Source organism: Lithobates pipiens, unplaced genomic scaffold, assembly GCF_037356315.1.
Source record: "Lithobates pipiens isolate NorthernLeopardFrog02 unplaced genomic scaffold, aLitPip1_a1.2 Scaffold_19, whole genome shotgun sequence".
Taxonomy (NCBI): domain Eukaryota; kingdom Metazoa; phylum Chordata; class Amphibia; order Anura; family Ranidae; genus Lithobates; species Lithobates pipiens.
Window position 1 is genome coordinate 187,847,859 of NW_027507764.1, and position 23,297 is coordinate 187,871,155.

At 44.5% G+C, this 23,297-nt stretch overlaps 2 protein-coding genes across 3 annotated transcripts in view; one reads left to right on the top strand and one right to left on the bottom strand.

Moving 5' to 3' along the window:
• Positions 1–5,251, bottom strand: part of ZDHHC3 (zDHHC palmitoyltransferase 3) — a 96,902-nt gene extending 91,651 nt beyond the window's left edge. Inside the window, exon 1 of one of the 2 annotated variants that reach the window (XM_077491579.1) lies at positions 5,112–5,251. The gene's annotated coding sequence lies outside the window, so the exon portion shown is untranslated. The remainder of the gene's footprint in view (positions 1–5,111) is intronic. The other variant, XM_077491580.1, reaches the window with a different exon arrangement.
• A 45-nt stretch (positions 5,252–5,296) lies between these two features.
• EXOSC7 (exosome component 7) overlaps positions 5,297–23,297 on the top strand; it is a 43,601-nt gene continuing 25,600 nt past the window's right edge. The window contains exons 1-3 of the mRNA XM_077491584.1: positions 5,297–5,462; positions 17,933–18,034; positions 21,702–21,796. Coding sequence (XP_077347710.1) covers positions 5,406–5,462; positions 17,933–18,034; positions 21,702–21,796 — 254 coding nt within the window. The 5' untranslated portion in view covers positions 5,297–5,405. The remainder of the gene's footprint in view (positions 5,463–17,932; positions 18,035–21,701; positions 21,797–23,297) is intronic.

Below are 23,297 nucleotides of genomic sequence, written 5' to 3' on the forward strand. Positions count from 1 at the left end.
TCATGGCAACCTGGCACCCGGGATTTGTCGAGCCCTGCCCTAAGCACATACTTTAGGCCTAGTGGTCTTTTAGGCCATAAGATTTGAGCACATGACACCATAATATGTTTCTCTTTGCATTTCCCAACGCATTAAAGTAGTATTAGACCCTGAGGGAACGTTAACAGTGGACAGTGCAGTCCCCAGCCAAGAGCAGGGGAGAACCTAACCATCCTAGGCTATGGGGCTATGTGTTTCTATTGATGTACACAGTGTTGGGATACAACTCTATTCCCTGCATGTAAGAGTGGTTCCATAGGATGCTGCAAGAAAAAGGAGCCACCTGAAAAAAACACTGATTAACCACTTCAGCCCCCTTCCTGACCAAGTCCTTTTTGCGATATGGCACTGCGTCGCTTTAACTATTGCGCGGTCATGCGACGTTGTATCCAAAAAAAATTGATGTCCTTTTTTTTTTACCCCTCACAAATAGAGCTTTCTTTTAGTGGCATTTGATCACCTCTGCGTTTTTTTTTTGTTTTTTGCACTATAAACAAAAAAAGGCAGACAATTTAAAAAAAAAAATATAAAAAAAAAAAGCAATATTTTTAACTTTTTTGCTATAATAAAATATATATATATAAAAAAAAAAAATTCTTCCTCAGTTTAGGTCAATATGTATTCTTCTACATATTTTTTGTAAAAATCACAATAAGCGCATATTGATTGGTTTAAGCTAAAGTTATCTCGTCTACAAAATAGGGTATAGCTTTATGGCATTTTTATTATAATTTATTTTATTATTAGTAATGGCGACGATCTGCGATTTTTATCGTGACTGCGACATTGCGGCAGACAGATCTTGAGACTATTTTGGGACCATTGTCATTTATACAGCAATCAGTGCTATACAAATGCACTGATTACTGTGTAAATGACACAGGCAGGGAAGAGGTTAAACACTAGGGGGTGATCAATAGGTTAAGCGTGTCCCCTCAGTGTGTTCTAACTGTAGGGGGGTGGGCTCACTAGAACATGACAGAGATCACTGCTCCCGATCACTGGTGGCAGTAGATCCCTGTCATGTTGCTAGGCAGAACAGGGAAATGCTTTGTTTGCATAGGCATCTCCCCGTTCTGCCTCTCCGTGCCATGTTCGTGGGCCACCAGCGGACATCGAGAATGCCAGGGTGAATGAGTCCTAAGGTTAGATTCTAGGGTTGCGCCGATACTGAGCATCTGCATGAGTATTGGTACCTGTGCAAATACTCCGATACCTGAAATCAATACTTTCAGGCTCTGTTCTTTCAGCTGTCAGTGGGATTCCCCCACTAATAGCTAAAATGTGGAAAAAAAAAAAAAAAAAAGGGAAGCACTGGCAAATGATTGCAAATATCAATTGTTATGGAGTGGGGTTGCCCCACTAATAGCTAAAATGTGGAAAAAAAAAAAAAAAAAAGGGAAGCACTGGCAAATGATTGCAAATATCAATTGTTATGGAGTGGGGTTGCCGCACCCTTAACAACTGATGACTCATGCAGCCGTCAGTGGGTTTCCCCTGATTACAGCTGAGTGAAAATGAAGTCCCAGCAATTGGAGCATTTGCATGGCATGTTTTTTTTGGGGGGGGGGGGGCTGGGAGTGGGTACCTAGTCCTGACAGGTACTTCCTGTCCCAATTCCGACTCCTCCTCTCTGACCCACGCATGTGCACCCGGCTGTGAAGCTGCAAGCTGTCACAGCCGGGTGCTCACACTTGCAATGACGGCGCTACAGAGTGGAGGGTGAGAGGAGTGAGGGACAGATGAGCGTCTGTTTCTTAAAAGTCAGCAGCTACATTTTTTGTAGCTGCTGAGTTTTAATAAACTTACAAAAAAAGTGGAACTCTGCTTTAGGCTTTTCAGTTCCTAGAGGCTAGTGTTATCCTATGGGTCCATGCACACTACTTTAGGCTATCATCATTTTTTTGAGCTTCAGCATCTAGGAGCAGAAAAATATGTTTTTTTAGAGTTTTTGGGAGCGTTTTCCTGGCAGAAAAAAACAAAACAAACAAAAAAAACCGCTAAACGCTACTAACAGGTTTTTTTTCCAAGCAGTTTTTTTCCCCTTCATGTACTGTAAAAAAAAAGCTAATAAAATGCTAACATTACTAAACAGTGCATGGAGTCTAAAGCAACCTGTCACGTTTATAAAAAAAAAAATTATTATATATATATATATATATATATATATATATATATATAAATTTCTTTTTTATTAAATGTTACTCTGTTTAACTCCTTAAAGAGGAAGTAAACCCTGATGGGTTTACTTCCTCTTTTTTTCCCTGCAAAGGTAAAGCATAATGGACTACTATGCATTGCATAGTAGCCCATTATGTGTCACTTACCTGACACAGGAGCCAGCGAAGTCGCCGCTGATCCCTGTAGTCCGCCGCATCCATCTTGCTGGTGGCGTCTCGCAGCTCCGACCAATGACAGCGGCGAAGCCGCGATGACGTCACTCCCGCGCATGCGCACGGGAGTCGCATCTCGCAGCTCCGCCGCTGCCATAAGGTGAAGCCGCGATGACGTCACTCCCGCGCATGCGCACGGGAGTCGACAAATTAGGCAAATCCATTCTTGGACTTGCCGCATTTAGTGCGCCGCTGTCTACGGCGCATGCGCCGTAGACAGCGGTGCCCATTTTCGGGCAAATATCTCCTAAACCATATAGGTTTAGGAGATATTGCTTGGACCTACAGGTAAGCCTTAATCTAGGCTTACCTGTAGGTCAAAGTGGTTTGAAGGGGTTTACTTCCTCTTTAATAACCCTTAATTTACTCTAATCCGCCTTAGTTAATGCCTTATTGTCCTTCTCTAATTATTATTTTCCTGCTTATTTTTTTGTTCACTATTTTATAAACTATTAATACTTAAAACTTTAGTTTGCTTTGTTAATATTTTTACATGTTCAACATTGGAAAAAAAAAAAAGCATAAAATGAGAAAAAAAAAGAAAATTTATTTCATTTGTAAATAAAATGTCAATGCTTTGTACCATTGCTGACAGCTAAAGTGTAAATAAAACCGTTGCAGTAGGATCACTAATTGGCGAGTATTCGTTAAAAAATAAATAAAAAAAATGGTATTGGTGCATCCCTACTAGCTTCACACTGCTGAGGTGCAGTGCATTAAAAGTGTGGGCAGTTTTGCAAATATCAATGTGCACTGCCTTAGGCCGCGTACACACGGACGGATTGTCTGCCCAACTTAGTCCGCTGAAACGTGTTTCAGCGGACAATCCGCTCGTGTGTGGGCTTCAGCTGATTTTTTTCAGCGGACAGTGACGGACGAAGTCTTTCGGAATTTCCGTAATTTTGTCCGTCCAAACTTGGTTTCAGCGACAGTCCGCTCGTGTGTAGGCAAGTTGGACGGACTAAGTATGGCGCATGCTCAGAAAGGATTTACATGCCGAAGGTTGCATTGCAGTGTATTGGACGTCGTATTTCTAGTCCCGTCGTACGTGCTGTACACGTCATCGCGCAAGCTTTCAGCGGACTGTCTGTTCATCGTGTGTGGTCAAGTCCGTTCATTCAAAAGTTGAACGGACTGTCTGTCGGATTGTCTGACGAACTTAGTTGGCCAGACAATCCGCCCGTGGCATCCTTTTTAAAATGAATGGACTGGCATGCACTTTAGTGTTTCAGAACTTGGACTGCAATGCGTTAGTACATTTCTGTGAGGTGCATTGGGGTACTATACAGAATGAACAGCCCTGCATTGCACTATTGCGAGTAGTGTACGGTGTCACACAGTAATGTGCAGGCAAGTGTGCACATTCCCATAATGCAACAGTGTGTAAGCCCAGGTTCACATTGACAGCAGGAATAAAATTGTGCACATTCAGCTGAACTCGCGCAATTTAATTTCCGCATGTCAGTCCTGACTTCAGGAGGGCGATTTCTGAGACATATGTGCGTGTACCTGCACAGATGTCTATGGGAAAAAAAAAAAAAAACATTATATAATAGAGATAGATAGAGATATATCTCTCTCTCTCTCTATCTCAACCCAAATTCACCAAAAGTAATACAGAAACAACTTTTGGAAACCGGTGCAGCGTGCCATTGCTGGCAATTGTCTCCGATTTGACATGTCAAATTGCATTCCCAAATCTCTCTAACGTGAACCAGGGCTTAAAGATGAAGTAAACCCTGGTGGGTTTTACTTCCGCTTCATTTCCCTGCAAAGGTAAAGCATAATGGGCTACTGCGCATCGCATAGTAGCCCATTATGTGTCACTTACCTGACACCAAAGCCTGCGATGCCAATGTTGTCCCCACTAGCAGGGAGCATCCATCTTCCCCCTCTATTCCTTCTGGGGGCCACGAACTCCAGCTCTGTGACTGGCCAAAGTTGTGGGAGCCACCAATTACTGCATGACCCCATCAGAAACGGCACGGTGTACCCTTTCTAAAGTGCGCATGCGCCGTAGTCATCGGCATTTGGCTTTTTCGCAAACATCTCCTAAACCAGCACCTACAGGTAAGCTTTAATATAGGCTTACCTGTAAGTAAGTAAAAGTGGGCACACAGGGTGTACAACCACTTTAAGCCGATTCCAAAGGGGCCATTCTCCTCTAGTGGCAAACCACCAATGGAGGGATTGCTAAAAAGGCTGCCTGTGTATCCCTCCCTCTGTGGCCAGCTATCACTGGCCCATACACTGCTGACTTGTTCACTAACAATGTGAGCGACATCGTGTGACAAAGGGAGTAACTCCATAGGGACACACAGGTAACCTCCTGCCATTGCCAAAGTTGGCACATTGTCAGCAGCGGTCGTCCATCTGACACCGGCCCCCACATACAGCAAGCCTTGCAGTAATGCATATCTGCTGCCTTTATGATAGGAGTGATCCTGCTGAAGAAGGTGCCCTGTGTGTACAGAGTACTGACTGCCAGCCTGTGTTTACATTTGGTGACAGGGTCTCTTTAAAGTAAAAGTCTGACAGGCAGCAACCTATAACCCACACACTGAACTCTCACACCAGCACATGTCCCCCTCCTGTACACAAGACGTCCCAGGTTCCAGCTGACATGCACTGTGTTATTGATGTGTACTCAGCATTCAGGTGTCCATGACGCTCTCTTACCGCTTGCAGACAATTCTCTGCTGTCTTCTTCTTCCTGGTAACAGGCCCCTGACAAGCCCCGGGGTTTCCCAATCACACTGAGGAGATGGGGGGGGGTTGTGAGGGATGGAGCAGAGGGCACCTCCGCCGCACCCACCACAACACAAAGGGGAGGGGACAGCGAACACACAGCGGCCGCAGCGCTGATGACGCCAGACTCCTGGGTAAGCGACTGAATGGGCAAAAGTGCGGTGCGGTGGTCGCGTTTAGATGACGTAGCGGCACAGCATTGGCGGAAGGGCTTAGAGCTGCGGCATGGCTTCGGTGGTACTGAGTGATGCAGAGAAGGTTTACGTTGTGCACGGGGTACAGGTACGACCTCCTCAGGGAATTGAGGAAGGGGGTGGTCTGTTGTGTTCACACGCTAATGAAAGTTCAGTAAGCGTTTAGAAATTGCAGTGTACAGTGACTGTATAGCAAAAGAATTCTGTACTAGAGGAATACGGGGCTGTCTGTAGCTTCAGTCACATGCCTGATGAAGGGAGCCTGCGAGGACTCGAAACGTTGCTATTTGCTGTAATAATGTGATCGCTGAATAAAGGTTTGGAGTTGGAGACACCCTGGAGATCCACACACCTCCCAACTTTTTGAGATGGGAATGAGGGACCCCATCAGCAAAAGCATGCAGGCATGGGACACAGCCCTTGTCACGTTCCATTAAAGGAGAATGTACAAAAAAAACTGTGATTGGTTAAACCCACAAGTACTTTTTTTTACCACTACTATTCCTTTAAATTGTCTTTTGGAATTTACAAATGCAGCAATTTAGAAATCAGATGAAAGGTTTAGCGCTGGAAAACACTTTTTGATAGATAAAAAGTGCATTTTGAAAACATCTATATAGATCAGGCCAAAATGAGGGACAAATAAGGAGGAATGAGGGACATTGCTCCAAATCAGGGACAGTTGGGAGCTATGGATCAATGGTGTGCTGGTTACATTCTCTCGATCTGTCTCTAGCTTTTAGAACTGGTGTCTCAGGTTTGGAGCAAGCAGGAAAAATAGAAACCTTATGCATGCAAAGAGCTGGAGCGAGTGGATCAACATGACAGCCAGGAAAATAGCATTTTGGAAGAGGTATGTACTGGCAGCCTGCATATCCCCCCTAGTACAGGGTATTTTACCACTTCACTACCAGGCACTTTTACCCCTTTCCTGTCCAGGCCAATTTTCAGCTTTCAGGGCTGTCACACTTTGAATGACAATTGGATCTCACTGTTCTAAGCAATCGTTTTTGTTGTTTTTTGTGTGAATGATATGCATTCATTCAGTGTTTACTATTTTGACTAGCTGTGATTGGCCGCAGCTAATCACATGGTACAGATGGGCTGTGATTTGCCTGGTCTGTACCTTGTGATCACTTTGACCATTCACAGCGATCAACACTAGTGATGGGCTCGGGCGTGTTTGAAACCTCACGTACCCGATCCCGCCAGGAAGCCGACATTGCACAACGCTAATCACAGGCAGTGAGACATTTCCCAGTCCGCAGCTACAGAAATCGGCAAATGTCTTGCTGCCTGTGATTAGCGCTGTGCAGCATCGGCTTCCTGACGGGATCGGGCATGTGAGGTTTCAAACAAGCACGAGCCCATCACTAATCAACACAATAGTACACAATGAATAAAGCCATCCATTGTGTACAATTGTCATGGGCTCTGCCGTGAATGGTCACAGCGATCACATGGTACCAACAGCGGGCTGGTACGCTGATCTGTCAAGCTTTAAAATTGCCTGTGTCCATAAAACAACTGCAAACTGCGGTACCCTATATCTTCCAATAGGTAACGTTTTAAAAGTTTTACATATCATCACTTTAGACATAACCATAAATAATGGGCTTAGAATTACCGCTTTCTCTCCACTGTCCATCTGACAGTTTTATGAAAGTGTACCAAAAGTCCTGCTTGCATTCGCTTCCAGAAAATGCACCAAAACCGCCCGATGCAATAGAAGTCTATGGCAAAGCCGAGGTAACCCACACATAACCTGTGAGTACACAGCGCTGCACCCGCAGTTTGAGGAAATTGCACTGCTTCAATGTGATAGCTCCCTGAAATTTTGCTGATAGCTGCCTTACTGCTTTGAATCTCTTGTAGTAGGATAAACAAGCAGACAATATTTTTGAACACCTTGTGAAGAATATTCAATCAAAAATGGGCTACTATTTGCTACTAATTTGCTTAACCGCTTGACAACCTCTTACATCGCAGTGCTTATGCACAGTCTACCCGGCACAGTGGATTTCAATGCTCAGTATCGGGCCGCTGTGAATGGCCCAGATACCATTAGATCGCTGTACATCATTGTTTACTACTATGTGTGATCTGTGATTGGTCACCAGTGATCACATGGTGCTTGAGCCAATCACAGCCACACAGGGGTAGGCAAACTTTCAGATGTTGAGATCCACCTGGACAACATGGAGGAAAGAAAGGATCCTGGGGTGGGGTTACTAGGCGGTGCCCTTGAGAAAAAAAAAAACAGAAAACTATCAAGTTCCAAAAAAAGTTGTCACGAAGAACACATAGAAGGAGATTTACTAAAACTAGAGAGTGCACAGCTACACCAGATTTTGCAGACTCCTCCATAGCAGTCTCCCCTGTCCATTTCTCATCACGACCCCCCCCCCCCCCCCCTGTAGTGTCCCCTGTCCCCTTCATATCATCATCATCCTTTAATCCCCCCTCCACTCACACAGTGCTGTGTAGGTAGCACTTCCTAACTTCCAGCGTGTGTACAGCAGAGCAGAGATCAGAAGATAGCATAGTGCTACGTGGAAGGCAAAAGCGTGAGAGCTGCCCCTAGTTAACATTTTCATAATAACAAGCTGGTGATTGGTTGCAACCAATCACTGACACTGTTTCTGCCCCCACCCTCTGGCCAGCACTTTGATGCTCTCCACTCTGCAGAGAACATTAACAGCATAGGTTGGGGGAAGCAGAGCCGTGATCACGATCCAACTTTCAGTTCCCCGCGATCAACAGCTTGCTGACCCCCACTGTACCATGTGATAGCTGTTGAACAATAACAGCCTCACAATAGTAAACAATGAGTCTCAAACAGCTCACACTATTGTTGTTACAGTGATCATCACTGTAACAAGCAATCACAAGTGTAAATTGTCACTATGGTGATGCTGAATTACTCTGATGACAGTATGTAAAAAAAGAAACAAAAGTTAAAAATGTAATAAAAAAAAAAAATGAATGTACATTTTTTTTTTTTTACATATTGTCACCAGTCAGTATCCCTGATTTTTATTTAGTTTATTTCCTAATTTTCCAAAAAAAGTGACAAAAAACTCACCATGCCTCTTACTAAATACCTTGAACTGCCTAGTTTCCAAAAAGGGGTAATTTGGGGGTATTTGTACTGCCCTGACATTTTAGGGTCCTAAAAGATAAGTTCACCTTTTATAACATGTTACACCCATACTACATACAAGCACTGGCCCCCGCTCTGGCAAAAAAACAGGGGGATCTGCTCCGCCAGCCTGCATCACTCATACACAGAGCTCTGTGAATTGAAGACGTCAAGTCCCGACAGCCTTAGCGGTTGTCGGCTTTTAGTTGTCAATGAACTACCACCGCGCTGTGGAGCGCCATGGTAATTCATTCATCCTTCCTGTCAGAATGTATTGCCGCGTAAACACAACCGTTTTTTCTGTCAGGATAAACTCTGACGGTTTTTCCGACGAAGTTCCGCTGAAACGGATTTGCCTACACACAATCACACCAAAGTCTGATCGTTTAGAATGCGGTGACGTACAACACGTACGACGGGACTAGAAAAAGGAAGTTCAATAGTCAGTAGCCAATAGCTGCCCTTGCATCGTTTTTGGCCCGTCAAAACAGCATACAGACGAACGGTTTTCCTGATAGCAATTGATTCTGTTGGAAAGATTTAAAACATGTTCTATTTCTAGGTCCGTCAGAATTTTCACAAAAAAAAAGTCAGCTGAAGCCCACACACGATCGGAATATCGGATGAAATGATTCCATCTGACTTTTTCTGCCGGAAAGTCAGACCGTGTGTACACTGCATATCGGTTTCCTTGTATGAGAAGGCGATACACTGACAGATCTGCAGGAGACCTGCATGGCACCAGCAATGCTTTACAAGCTCCTGCAACAAAAAATAATGCACATTTTTTTTACCTGCAAAAAAATTAGCATTTTTTTTTTTTTTTGGGAAAAAAGGTGAACTTATCCTTTAAGAAATTAGATCGGTGGTCAGTACATGAGGATTGATCCATTTTCCAATCTATATACAGTACCATAGTTTGTAGACCATGGGTCTTCAAACTATGGCCCTCCAGTTGTTCACTCTATAACTTTCACACAGACTAAATAATATACACTGATTTCGGGTTATTTTTACGAGAGAAATGTAGCAGGATACATTTTAGCCTAAATTTATGAAGAAAGGTAAAATTTTATAACAGAAACAACCCTTGGTTTTTTTTTTTTGTTTTTTTGTCAAAATTTTCAGTATTTTTTTCATTTATATAAAAATTCAAAAACCCAGTGGTGATTAACTACCACCAAAAAAGCTCTATTTGTGTGAAGAAATGTGAAGGAAATTATATAAATTTCATTTGCGTAGTGTTGTATGACTAATGCCGCGTACACACGATCAAACAAGCAAACTGAAGTCCGCCGGACAATCCCCCCCGTGTGTAGCCTCCGGCATACTTTTTTGACCCGAAAGTACGGCGGACTTAGAAAGTAGTTTTGCACTCCAATCCTCCCGCCGGACTCGCATTTCCGCGGACAATCCGGCCGTGTGTATGCCATTCCGCCGTACTTTTGAAATGAGCGGACTTTTCCCGCCCGGAGAAAAGTCCGCTCATTTCGAGCGGGTCTCCGGGTAGGCGGTGCCCGCGAAGGAGACGTCGCTGGCCCCGCCGCCTGGTATGGACTTAAAGGGGAACCCCAACGCCGAAAAAAATCGGTGTCGGGGTCCCCCCAAGTCCACATCAGACCCTTGTCCGAGCACGCTACCCGGCCGGCCAAGAAAGGGGGGGACGAGCGAGCGCCCCCCCCCTGAGCCGTACCAGGCCGCGTGCCCTCAACATGGGGGTGCCTTGGGGAAGGGGGGGGCGCGCGGCCCCCCCACCCCAAAGCACCTTGTCCCCATGTTGATGAAGACAAGGGCCTCTTCCCGACAACCCTGGCCGTTGGTTGTCGGGGTCTGCGGGTGAGGGGCTTATCGGAATCCGGGAGCCCCCTTTAATAAGGGGGCCCCCGGATACCGCCCCCCCACCCTATGTGAATGAGTATGGGGTACAATGTACCCCTACCCATTCACCTGTAAAATAAAGTACAAAAAAAAACACAACACACAAGATAAAATAGTTTATTGCACAGCTCCGGGGGTCTTCCGTCTTCGGGGGTCTTCTCGCCGGACTCCTCCGCTATCTTCTTGTAGCTCTTTTTTTTTTTTTTTTTTTCAAAGATCGTTTTTATTGAAAAAAATTTTTTATACATTACAGGTATAATGTAACCAGTTCAGATGAAGATGTGTTACAATTAAATGATATACATCACATACAGAGAAAAAAATAAAATAGTTAGAAAAGAAATCGAAAGGAGGGATAGGGAAAATAAAAGATAACGCATTACGTTTGAAAGCATGAAACCAGTTCTTCTCACTTGTTTCAAATTCACATCATAGTACTCTAAACTTATCTCTAACATTTACCTCTGGCGCAGTAGAATTAACTGATACTGTAAAATGAAAAGTGTACCCTTATATGGCAGTGACATCTGTTTGGCTCCTCCGCACCCCTGATGGGATCACACTGTGACGGAAGAGCCATCTAGAACTTCACTGGGTAGAGTTAACTGCAACAACATTTCCTCACACTAAAATCGAGATGTATAGTGGTGTAAAAGTACAGGCGTCCAATAGCAAAATGCAGCACTAATTTCACTGGCTAGGGAGGAAGAGACTATTTCCTATACCACTCCGTCCAGCACTTCCATTTCGCGTCTATATTTTTACCACAAGAATTCCTAAGGGCCAACAACCTTTCATATTGAAAGTTAGGGTTCACTTGAATTAAAACTTCCAATGGGTTGGGGGACAGTGTGCTTTTTTCTTGTAGCTCTTTTACTAGCGGAGGAGCCCGGCTTTCTTCCTCGCCGCCGCCCTTCTTCCAACTTCGGGGGTCTTGTCCCCCTCTTCGGTTCTTCTGCCGCCGTTGTCGCCGCCTTCTGTTCTTCTGTTCTCTTCTTCTTCTTCAGATGTCAGACTGTCCGACGGACAGTCTGACGGCTACGTGTGTATGCGGCATAAGGCTACTTTCACACTGGGGCGTCGGCGGTAAAGCGCCACAATTTTTAGCTGCGCTTTACAGTAGTTTTTGAGGCCCTTTTCGGCCGGTAGCCCCCACTAACGGCCGAAAAATTGTTCAAGGGCATCATGGCTTGGGGCTGCTTTGCTACGTCAGGGCCTGGACAGATTGTTATCATGGAAGGAAAAATGAATTCCCAAGTTTTTGAAAACATTTTGCAGGAGAACTAAAGGCCATCTGTCCACCAGCTGAAGCTCAACAGAAGATGGGTATAATGAGTCTTTTGAACGGTTCATTTTTTTCCAGAAGTTTTTGGAAAATGTGGGAAAAAAATCAAAACGCATTTTATTTTTTTACACAAAGTTGTCAATTTATAAGATATTTCTAACACCTAGCATGTATATAGCAAAAATTACACCCCAAAACACATTCTGCTACTCCTCCGGAGTATGGCGATACCACATGTGTAGGACTTTTACACAGCCTGGTCACATAGAGAGGCCGAACATTGAAGTAGTACCTTCAGGCGTTCCAGGAGCATAAATTACACATCTCATTTCATTCCTACCTATCACACTTTTGAAGGTTCTGGAGCACCGGGACAATGGAATTGCCCACAAAATTTTGGAAAGCAAACGCCCCAATGTATATTCTATGAGGCATGGGCTGCAAATAGGTACTCGGGTACTCTGATGCCTGGTGACAGGTACTCGGGTACTCTGATGGCCTGGTGACAGGTACTCGGGTACTCTGATGGCCTGGTGACAGGTACTCGGGTACTCTGATGGCCTGGTGACAGGTACTCTGATGGCCTGGTGACTGGTATTTGGGTACTCCTGAAGGGTGGTGATAGGTACTCAGATGGACTGTGACAGGTACTTGGGTACTGAGATGAACTGTGACAGTTTTTCAGGTACTCTGATGAACTGTGACAGGTACTCTGATGAACTGTGACAGGTACTCTGATGAACTGTGACAGGTACTCTGATGAACTGTGACAGGTACTCTGATGAACTGTGACAGGTACTCTGATGAACTGTGACAGGTACTCTGATGAACTGTGACAGGTACTCGGGTACTCTGATGGGCCGTGACAGGTACTCGGGTACTCTGATGGGCCGTGACAGGTACTCGGGTACTCTGATGGGCCGTGACAGGTACTCGGGTACTCTGATGGGCCGTGACAGGTACTCGGGTACTCTGATGGGCCGTGACAGGTACTCGGGTACTCTGATGGGCCGTGACAGGTACTCGGGTGGGCCGTGACAGGTACTCGGGTGGGCCGTGACAGGTACTCGGGTGGGCCGTGACAGGTACTCGGGTGGGCCGTGACAGGTACTCGGGTACTCGGGTGGGCTGTGACAGGTACTCGGGTACTCGGGTGGGCTGTGACAGGTACTCGGGTGGGCCGTGACAGGTACTCGGGTGGGCCGTGACAGGTACTCGGGTGGGCCGTGACAGGTACTCGGGTACTCTGGTGGGCCGTGACAGGTACTCGGGTACTCTGATGGGCCGTGACAGGTACTCGGGTACTCTGATGGGCCGTGACAGGTACTCGGGTACTCTGATGGGCCGTGACAGGTACTCGGGTACTCGGGTGGGCCGTGACAGGTACTCGGGTGGGCCGTGACAGGTACTCGGGTGGGCTGTGACAGGTACTCGGGTGGGCCGTGACAGGTACTCGGGTACTCTGGTGGGCCGTGACAGGTACTCGGGTACTCTGGTGGGCCGTGACAGGTACTCGGGTACTCTGGTGGGCCGTGACAGGTACTCGGGTACTCTGGTGGGCCGTGACAGGTACTCGGGTACTCTGATGGGCCGTGACAGGTACTCGGGTACTCTGATGGGCCGTGACAGGTACTCGGGTACTCTGATGCCTGGTGACAGGTACTCGGGTACTCTGATGGCCTGGTGACAGGTTCTCTGATGGCCTGGTGACTGGTATTTGGGTACTCTGAAGGGAGGTGATGGGTACTCAGATGGACTGTGACAGGTACTTGGGTACTCAGATGAACTGTGACAGGTACTTAGATGAACTGTGACAGGTATTCAGGTACTTAGATGAACCGTGACAGGTATTCAGGTACTTAGATGAACTGTGACAGGTATTCAGGTACTTAGATGAACTGTGACAGGTATTCAGGTACTTAGATGAACTGTGACAGGTATTCAGGTACTTAGATGAACTGTGACAGGTATTCAGGTACTTAGATGAACTGTGACAGGTATTCAGGTACTCGGATGAACTGTGACAGGTACTCGGATGAACTGTGACAGGTACTCTGATGGGCCGCGACAGGTACTCTGATGGGCCGCGACAGGTACTCTGATGGGCCGCGACAGGTACTCTGATGGACTGTGAGTGACCGGTACTATGATGGGTGGTGACAGGTCTTCTTTATGGGGGGGGGGGGGCAATCAGTGTGATTTGTGTACACTGAAAGCGCTAACGAGATGTTACCGCAATCTCCTCACACACGATCGTGTGCCGATCATTTAGTGATCGGCTGTGAAACGATCACAGCCGATCATGTGGGTAAACAGCCGGCCAATGGCTGTTTACCAGCATCGTTGACGAGCAGTGTCCCCAGGCACACGCCGCCACCGACGTGCAGCGCGCATGTGCCATGCACATTGGGGGTGTAACCATCTGTGATCGCCCATGACTTCATCACGGCCGATCACGTGGTAAACAGCCATACCCAATGGCTGTTCACCCCCCTCGGTGGCGAGCGGTGTCTCTGTGACACGCCGCCACCGAAGGAACAGGGATGCGTGCGCACGATCGCGCACATTCCCTGTTTAAATGGGAGGATGTCATATGACGACCTCCCGCCACAAGAGATGCGCCACCTGCCGTCATTTGATGGCCGGCGGTCGGCAACTGGTTAAATGCAGAGTCAGCTGGAGTTTGGCTTCAATTTGTTAGTATATCTAAATTTGCTGATGAACACCCCCTTGCCCCCAGACTGACAATGCTGTGCTCCTTCATCCAGAGTGGGGACATTCTAATACAGGAGGTGTTACTGGCCAGATCACCAGATGAAAATGTAGGGGGAAAAGCCTAAAAAAAACAAAAACAAATGCAGCCATCACATCTAAAGACTGCATTATATTATATATTTTTTGGGGATTTAATACTGTTTTTAACCACTTCCTGACCGCCGTCAGCATATATGCGTCGGCAGAATGGCATGGCTGGGCAAAGTAACGTACCCGTACGTTACTTTGAGATTCCCACCGTGCATACGCGCGCACCTGCTGTGAGCTCCGTGACCGTGACCTCGGTACCTGCGGACTATCGCCACTGGGATACCCGTGATCGTGCCATGGAGCTGAAGAAACGGGAGATGTCGATATAAACAGCATCTCCCCATTCTGCCTAGTGACAAGGCACTGATCGTCTGCTCCCTGTCATTGGGAGCAGCGATCAGTCCTGTCACTGCTAGCCCATCCCCCAGACAGTTAGGTTCACTCCCCCAGGACACACTTGACCCCTCCCTGCCCCCTAGTGGTTAACTCCTTCACTGCCAGTGACATTTTTACAGTAATCAATGCAGTTTTATAGCATTGATCGCTGTATTAATACCAATGGTCCCAAAAATGTGTCAAAATTGTCTGATGTGTCCACAATAATGTCTCAGTCATGATAAAAATCGCTGATCGTCGCCATTACTAGTAAAAATAACTTGCGCAAATCAATCAAACGCTTATTGCGTTTTTTTTGTTTTTTTTTACCAACAATATGTAGAAGAATACATATCGGCCTAAACTGAGGAAATTTTTTTTTATTTTATATATTTTTGGGGGATATTTTATTATAGCAAAAAGTAAAAAAAGTTTTTTCAAAATTGACACACTCTTTTTGTTCATAGCGCAAAAAATAAAAACGCAGAGGTGATCAAATATCACCAAAAGAAAGCTCTATTTGTGTGGAAAAAAGGACATAAATTTTGCTTGGGAGCCGTGTTGCTTGGGAGCCATGTCGCACGACCGCGCAATTGTCAGTTAAAGCAACGCAGTTCCGAATCGCAAAATGTGCTCTGGTCAGGAATCTTTCTGGGGCTGAAGTGGTTAATAGCATCCTGCATGCATCATCAAATAAAAAAGAAATCACAGGTTACTAGCACCATGCAAGGCTAAAAGCATTGGAAAAGTCCATCCATAGTACAGGTCCAAATCACATCAGCCATGTAGTTCTGCATAAGGAGAGGCCAGGCTGACAAAGCAGAAATCATCCCCAAAACGTCTCCTAGCAATGGGAACCTGATGCTGTGTGTAAGTGGATACCAGGAGCAAGGAAGGCGGAACTTCCATGAGACAGGTGCTTCCTGGACATTGTTACTGCCGCTGATCACTCAGCTCACCCCTGATGCCAGCGGCCAACTACACTAGACCAGAGAGCTGGTCTGATTTACCTACGTGTCCACACTAGGTTTTCATTTGTGAGCATAGTATACCTTTTTTTTATTTAGGATTGAAGAAAACCTCTATACAATGCTTGTGTACTTTTCTGTCTTTTGTTGACTTGCAGTTACAGCTCACATGTCAAAGTTCTCCTGCGTCTATGGTGACAGTCACATGTCCGTGGACAATTAGAATATATTGGCTCCCAGGCAAATGAGGATGAGAGCTTAGCTTATGTCTACATTTGCATATCAGGAACAGCGTTGTTTAGGCTGCATTATTTAAGGGGGGGGAGGAAGGATGTCTGATGGAGCCGATTATGAAGCTATCACTATGCTTAGTAAATAGGTTCATTTTAGTGATACACAAACCTAGAAAATATTAAAGTAGTTCTAAAGCCTTAGTTCACATATGAGCCACGTGTGGCTCACAGAGGGGTCCGGTGCATGCTGGGTCACCATTTCAGGTCTGATCTTGGGCTGAATTTGCACCTGAAACATACCAAAAGACGCACAGCGTTTTTCTGCAAAATGCACCGGATCTGCTGTGGAGATATGTGAACCGGCTTCATAGAGAGCAGGTCAAAATCTCCTGCTATTGCGAATTGGATGCGGGGATTCCACATCCAATTTACAATGGTGTGAACCCAGCCTTAAGGTTTTTCACCTTAATGCAGCCTATGTATTAAGATGAAAAACCACCTGTGCTGCAGCTGCTCTCCAGACCCCCCTTTTCCTTACCGAAGTCCATCTGATCCAGCGATGTGCATGAGCCGCTGTCTCTCTCCTCATTCGACAGATTGATAGCAGCAGGATCGATTGGCTCCCACTGCTGTCAATAAAATCTGGTAACATGGGAGCGGCGGGGGGCGGGCAGAGTCACATTATCTGTGTCAATGAATGCAGCAATGAGACTCAAGCGAGCCCGCATAGGTGCTCCAGGGAAAGCGGATTTCCGTGGGGGCACGTGATGAAGAGGAGAGGCCTGGAGCACCGGCAGGGGACTCCATAAGAAAAGGATCAGGCTGCTCTGTGCAAAACCATTGCACAGAGCAGGTAAGTATAGGCATGTTTTGTTGTGTGTTTTTTTTTTTTTTTTTTTTTTTAAACTGAAGCTTTATAACAACTTTAAGCTGTTTGCATTACAGCTCTCCTATGTGGTATTGGAGGAAAAATAGAATTTTGTATGAACCACTAGTACTGTTGTATATTTGATTACGCATAATGACTGATATTAACAGCTATCTGGTCACTATTTTTGTTGCATCATAAAAGTTCCATCCTTATTAATCCATACACTGATCGAATTTTAACTAGTTAAAAGTAGATAGCCCTGGTCTACAACCTGCCAATCTTTGACGTGTTACTAAACCCAAGACCTTGCATTCACTATATCTGGTCTCCCACAGTACACAGAACATGGAAATGCAAAAGTTTTAGTAAATATAAACTGCTAAATACCTTTTTTCATCAGCAGTTGGAGCAGTCGTGTGACCTGTATCAGTGTATGGTTAAAGCTTGTAGGAGAAGTTTTCATTCTCCTATTAATTTCCTATAAGGATGTAGGGCCCCTGACTCGATGTCTAGACAGTGCTGATTGGCCTTGTGCTGATCACATAACCCTCCCAGGAATAAAAAAACGAACTCTCTAGCAAGACACACCAAGCTGAGCATGTTGTGCGGCTTGTCCCCTAATGCTCTGTTCTATCAAGAGATGGATTGGAGTCAGTGGATGAAGAGGACCAGAGAAATCACACAGCCTTTATACACAATGAGCAGGATTAACCGCTTAGGTTCCACAATGAGTATAACAAGCATGCTTTACTGCATATACAGACGTATTTTACTGTTGTGGGTTTAGTAACACTTTAATTGAAAAATTGAAGAAGTCAGAAAATTGTCGGCAAAAGGTGGCTGCATCCCATCTGATGCAGCTGCTGTATGGGTATTGCTGTTGTGGGGCCAGCTGTCAAAATATAATAGTCAGAGCAGAAGATTTGTCAAGTTGTAGTATGGATGGGGGAATCTTTATGACCAGCTTTACATTGCACACACTTTTTTTTTTTTTTCCTCAGGATGATTTGCGGACAGATGGCAGAGGATGTGAAGACTACAGATGGATTGAAGTGGAGACTGATGTTGTGTCAAACACTACTGGATCTGCCCGCGTAAAAATCGTAAGAGCCTGCACCTTCTAGAAACAGAATCTAGAGTCAGCAAAGGCAGCAGTTATATTTTTGTCCTCCACATGTTCTTTTTAAAAACGCAAACCATATAGGACAGTGCCCTCCAAACTGCGGCCCAAGGGCCACATGCAGCCATTTGATTGCTTTTATCCAGCCTTTGGGGCACGGTTTCATCCACTGACACCAATGATGGGACACAATTCCCCTCACTGACACCAAAGATGGGGCATTGTTTTTTTTTCCCCCACTAATGTCAGGACCATTTCTACTCCCATTGGCCACAGTCCAGCCCTCCTAAAGTCTGAAGGGTAGAAAACTGGCTCTTTGTTTTAAAAGACCCCTGATATAGAACAATGGTGCCTGTGAGGTGTAAAGGGCAATCTATCCTCTTCATAGCCTTCCTAGGGCTTGCACACTGTTTACCAGCCTTGTAGAATTGGGGGCATGCACAAAAATGAAAAAATGAAAATGGTTCTGAGCAGAATGTCCATTATTCCCTAGGAAACCCTGTCTCTTATGTCCGCCACTCAGCACACTAATGGAAGATGTGAGTGTCGACGCTAGTAAAGCCATGGACAGGCTGTTTTCTGTGGATACCATGTTTTATTTACTTTCTTGGTTGGGGGGGGGGGGGGGGGGTAGGGATTAGAATCCAATTTTAGGTAAATGTGTATCATTAAAAGAGAAGTATGGCAAAAGCTTTTCCTGCCCTCCATGGCAGCATACTCATGACAAGTCCTCCTTGGCTCTTCCCTCAGGATCAGTGACAATCTTTAAAAGAGAGGGTTAGTGACACCTCCACCCCCCCCCCCCCCCCCCCCCCAAGGTTTCTCCTTTTTTTCCTCATATATTATGGACAGTGAATGTTGGCGACCGCCCTTGCACTCAGCAGCTTCGGTCTGGCTTCAGCCTGGTTTGGAACAAGTTTAGATTCTTTGCCACTAGCAAAAGCTTCGATCCCAATGCACCCTCTTCATCCCAACTTCTAGATTTCCTTCAAGCAGGCCTTGACTTGGGCTTAGGACTACGTACCTTTTTAAAGGTACAAGTAGCTGCAATTTATGCTGCTTTGAAGCTATCCTTTTTAATCGCAGTAGCATCTGCCCAAAGGGTTTCGGAACTTCAAGCTTTAGGAGCAGATGACAACCATATCGTCTTTTACCCAGACAGGGTGGAACTTAGGACAGTTTGTGATTTTGTCCCAAAGGCATCTTCCTCTGCTTATTTCTCTGAACCCTGGACCCTACCAGCCTGTTCCCATCAAGATTCGGAGTCTCTTCATGAGCTTGATATCCCAACTATTCTAAGACACTACCTGTAGGCCAAGACCACCTTCAGAAGCTCACCAAAATTATTTGTTATCCCTTGGGGAAAGAACAAGGGCAAAGAGGCGACTGGAAGGACAATTCATTGTGGATAATTAAATTGATCCAAAAGGCATACAGGGCAAAGGGCCTGGAACCACCTACGTCGATTAACCGTTTGCCGACCGGCTCACACCGATATACGTTGGCAGAAGGGCACGTACAGGCATATTAACGTACCTCTATGTTGCCTGTTTGGAAGCGGTTTGCGGGTGCGCTATGAGCTCCTTGAGTGTGATCGCGTGTCCTGCGGACATTGGATGCCCACAACCGGAGAGGAACGGGGAAATGCTGATGTAAACAAGCATTTCCTCATTCTGCCTAGTGATGCTGACACTGATCACCGCTTCCTGTAATCGGGAGCGGTGATCAGTGACGTGTCGCACAAAGCCCCTTCCCCCACCATTAGAATCACTCCCTAGGACACACTTAACCCCTACAGCGCCACTTAGTGGTTAACCCCTTCACTACTAGTCACATTTACACAGCAATCAATGCATTTTTAATTGCACTGATTGCTGTATAAATGTGAATGGTCCCAAATTCGCACCAAAAGTGTCCGATCTGTCCGCCATAATGTCGCAGCCAGGATAAAAATCGCTGATCGCCGCTATTGCTAGTAAAAAAATTAAATTATTAATAAAAATGCCATAAAACTATCCCCTATTTTGTAGATGCTATAACTTTTGAGCAAACCAATCAAAAAAGCTTATTGCAATTTTTTTTTTTAACAAAAATATGTGGAAGAATACAGATCGGTCTAAACTAGTAAAAAAAAATGTTTTTTTTTTATATATTTTTTTGGGGATATTTATTATAGCAAAAAGTAAAAAATGTGTTTTTTCAAAATTGTCGCTATTTTTTTGTTTATAGTGCAAAAAATTTAAACTGGAGAGGTGTTCAAATACCACCAAAGGAAAGCTCTATTTGGGGGGAAAAAAAGGACGCCAACTTTGTTTGGGAGCCACGTCGCACGACACGCAATTGGCAGTTAAAGCGACGCAGTGCCAAATCTCAAAAAGTGCTCTGGTCTTTGGGCAGCCAAATGGTCCGGGGCTTAAGTGGTTAAAGCTCATTCCACCAGGTCGGTCTCTGCTTCTTTGGCAGCAAGGGTGAACATATCAGTTTAAACCATCTGCAGAACGACATCATGTTGCAAAGAAAGATTTCAATGCTGCTACCCACATAATCCACCATCAGCAGAGCTCACAGGTGCTTGATCCACAGTTGCCCATCTGAGAGTAATAGTCCATAAAGATGATCCGCACAACCGCTTATGCTCTAAAATCTTGTTTTTATTCAGGAAACCACAGTTTACAATACGCAAATGCCGTCACTTGCCTCTTTATGGACTATTACTCTCAGAAGAGCGGCATCATGATCCTCTCAACACACATTCATGAAACATTACAGAGTAGACTCAGGGGTTCTCTTATCTGTTGAATTCAGCAGACAAGCCATCAATACAACATTATCTAATACTAAACATTAGTCTCTCTTCTTAAATAATTTTCTAAGCATGATCCCACCCATCTAGCTAGTTATTTGTCATGAATATGCTGCCATGGAGGCACCAGGAAAACCGATAATTGTATCATACTCGCCGTCATTTTCTTTTGGTGCCTGTCTATGGCAGCATACAAACCCACCCACGGTATTCTATATTACGTAAGAATGATGGGATGGGGGGGGGTCTCTAACCCTCTCTTTTAAAGATTTTCACTGATCCTGAGGGGGGAGCCAAGGCAGAACTTATCATGGGTATGCTGCCATGGATGGGCACCAGGAAAAGAAAGTTACGGTAAATATGATCCAATTTTCATTTTTTTTTTTACCATACTTTTCTTCTTGGTAAACTTCCTTTAGTGAGCTGATTTCTCACTGCTGCTATATTGAAATCTCAAGCAGTATTATCAGCCTTGCCCGGTTATGCCTTCTGGACTCACATCTTAAATTTAGAGATAAAGAGAAAGGGGAGTGTTCTGTGATCCAGAAGTGAGAACCGCAGGTGGAAGGGTAATTTCAGTGCAGTGGTGTCAGCTGAAAAAGGAGGTTGGGGCTCATCAGTTATTTTTCTGTGCTTGCAGGATTTTTAAGGGGATAAAATGTGTGTGTTTTTTTTCTTCTTCCAAAAGACATGCTGCACTTTTAACTGGTTCACCTGTATTGGTTTTCAGTATGTTATAGTGGCTTTACTACCTGGGTGGCATCATGGTTGGAAGGTATTTATCTGGATACATCAGATTATAAATTCAGTAGACGCATGAGTCACATGACTTACATTTTTGTTTCAGGGTCACACAGATCTACTGGTTGGAGTCAAAGCAGAAATGTCAACACCTAAGTTAGATCGGCCATGTGAAGGGAACTTGGAGTTTTTTGTGGACTGGTTAGTAGATTTCCATTTTTGTTCAACGTCACATCAGTTAAACCATTGTAATGTGTGGGGTTAATTTACTAAATCTGGAGAGTGCAAAATCTTTTAAGCTTTGAAAAAAAAAAACTGGAAGCTTAATGTACATGCCTATGACTGCTGCAGCTTTTATACTATCCTAAAGCCTGGTACACACTATCAGATTATCAAATTCATTTTTTTCTGTTTTTTGTTACATGCTAGTCTCGTATCAAAAGTTACTCAACTTACAAAAATTCTCGTATGACAGAATTCAACTTCAGAAGTGATGTAATGTGTTACATTACATCTGAGCATGTGTAGTCTTGCTCTTACGATTTTTTTTTTTTTAGGCGAAGACTACTAATTAAATGAAAATCGGATGTTGTGTTAACATACAACAAAAATGTTATAGCCTACACACCCAGTTTTTGTCATCCAAAAGTTTGGAATCGGCTGTCGAATCATACTAATTTTACTTGCGATTTTCTGATCCTGTGTATGTGGGCCTTAAAGCCCCATGCACACTATCAGTTTTTCTGCTGAGTTTTCCCTTCAGATTTACCAAAACCATGTAGTACAAGGGCCTGCCTGATTGCATACAAATTGAAACTCCTAAGGTTTGACCTCTTATTATATGGTTTTGGTAAATCTGAAGACAAAAATCTGCAGAAAAACTGATAGTGTGTATGGGGCTTAAGAGTGAAAGTCTACCTAATTTTCTTTTATGTCCTACAGTCCAGTCAAACCAAAATACTTTTTTTCCCTAATGTGTGGGAAAAGGTTAAAGCCTCTTTCATGATTTGAGATCTCTTTTGGAAAATTGACTTCTTCCTCTCCCAGGAACCATACTGAAAGTGAGGGGAATTTTAGAGTTGTTGCCAAGCAAGAGGTGAGAGGAAATGTTTTGGTGACAATTGCCTGAGATATGATTTTCCCTCATTATCTCCAAGACAGGAAATTAAGAAGATTCTCCCTAATCCTTACTTCTCCCTATTCTCCCATAGAAAATGATTAACCTGATAAGTGCTATGACCCTTCCATGCGCTATCCAACACCAAGTGAAAAAAAAAACTTTGTAAAAACTGTGTGGTGGTGCCCTCTAATGTTCAAAAATGTTAACCATTGTAAAGAGTTTGTTCATCATCCATTATTATTTCTTATATTGAATTAAGGTCTTTGGTATCTGTGGTGATTTGACATTTATTTATTTATTTTATTAGAAAAGCAATTGCCATATACTGTTATTCTTCTTATCTAAACAGAAAGTGAAATGACTTGAGAGAATGTAAGTGGGTCACAGCAGGAGTTCAGCTGGGATTTAGAGCTTTCTTTCAGTGCTCATGTGTCAAATTAATGTCTTTCTTTATTATTTCCTTAAGGGTAAACTATCTGTATACTGTACATTGAGGCTGTGATCATCAATCCAAATTAAACCCACGCTATGGTGCATGTCTTAAAGGATAAATTCACCATTTGTAACCTGTTATATCCATTT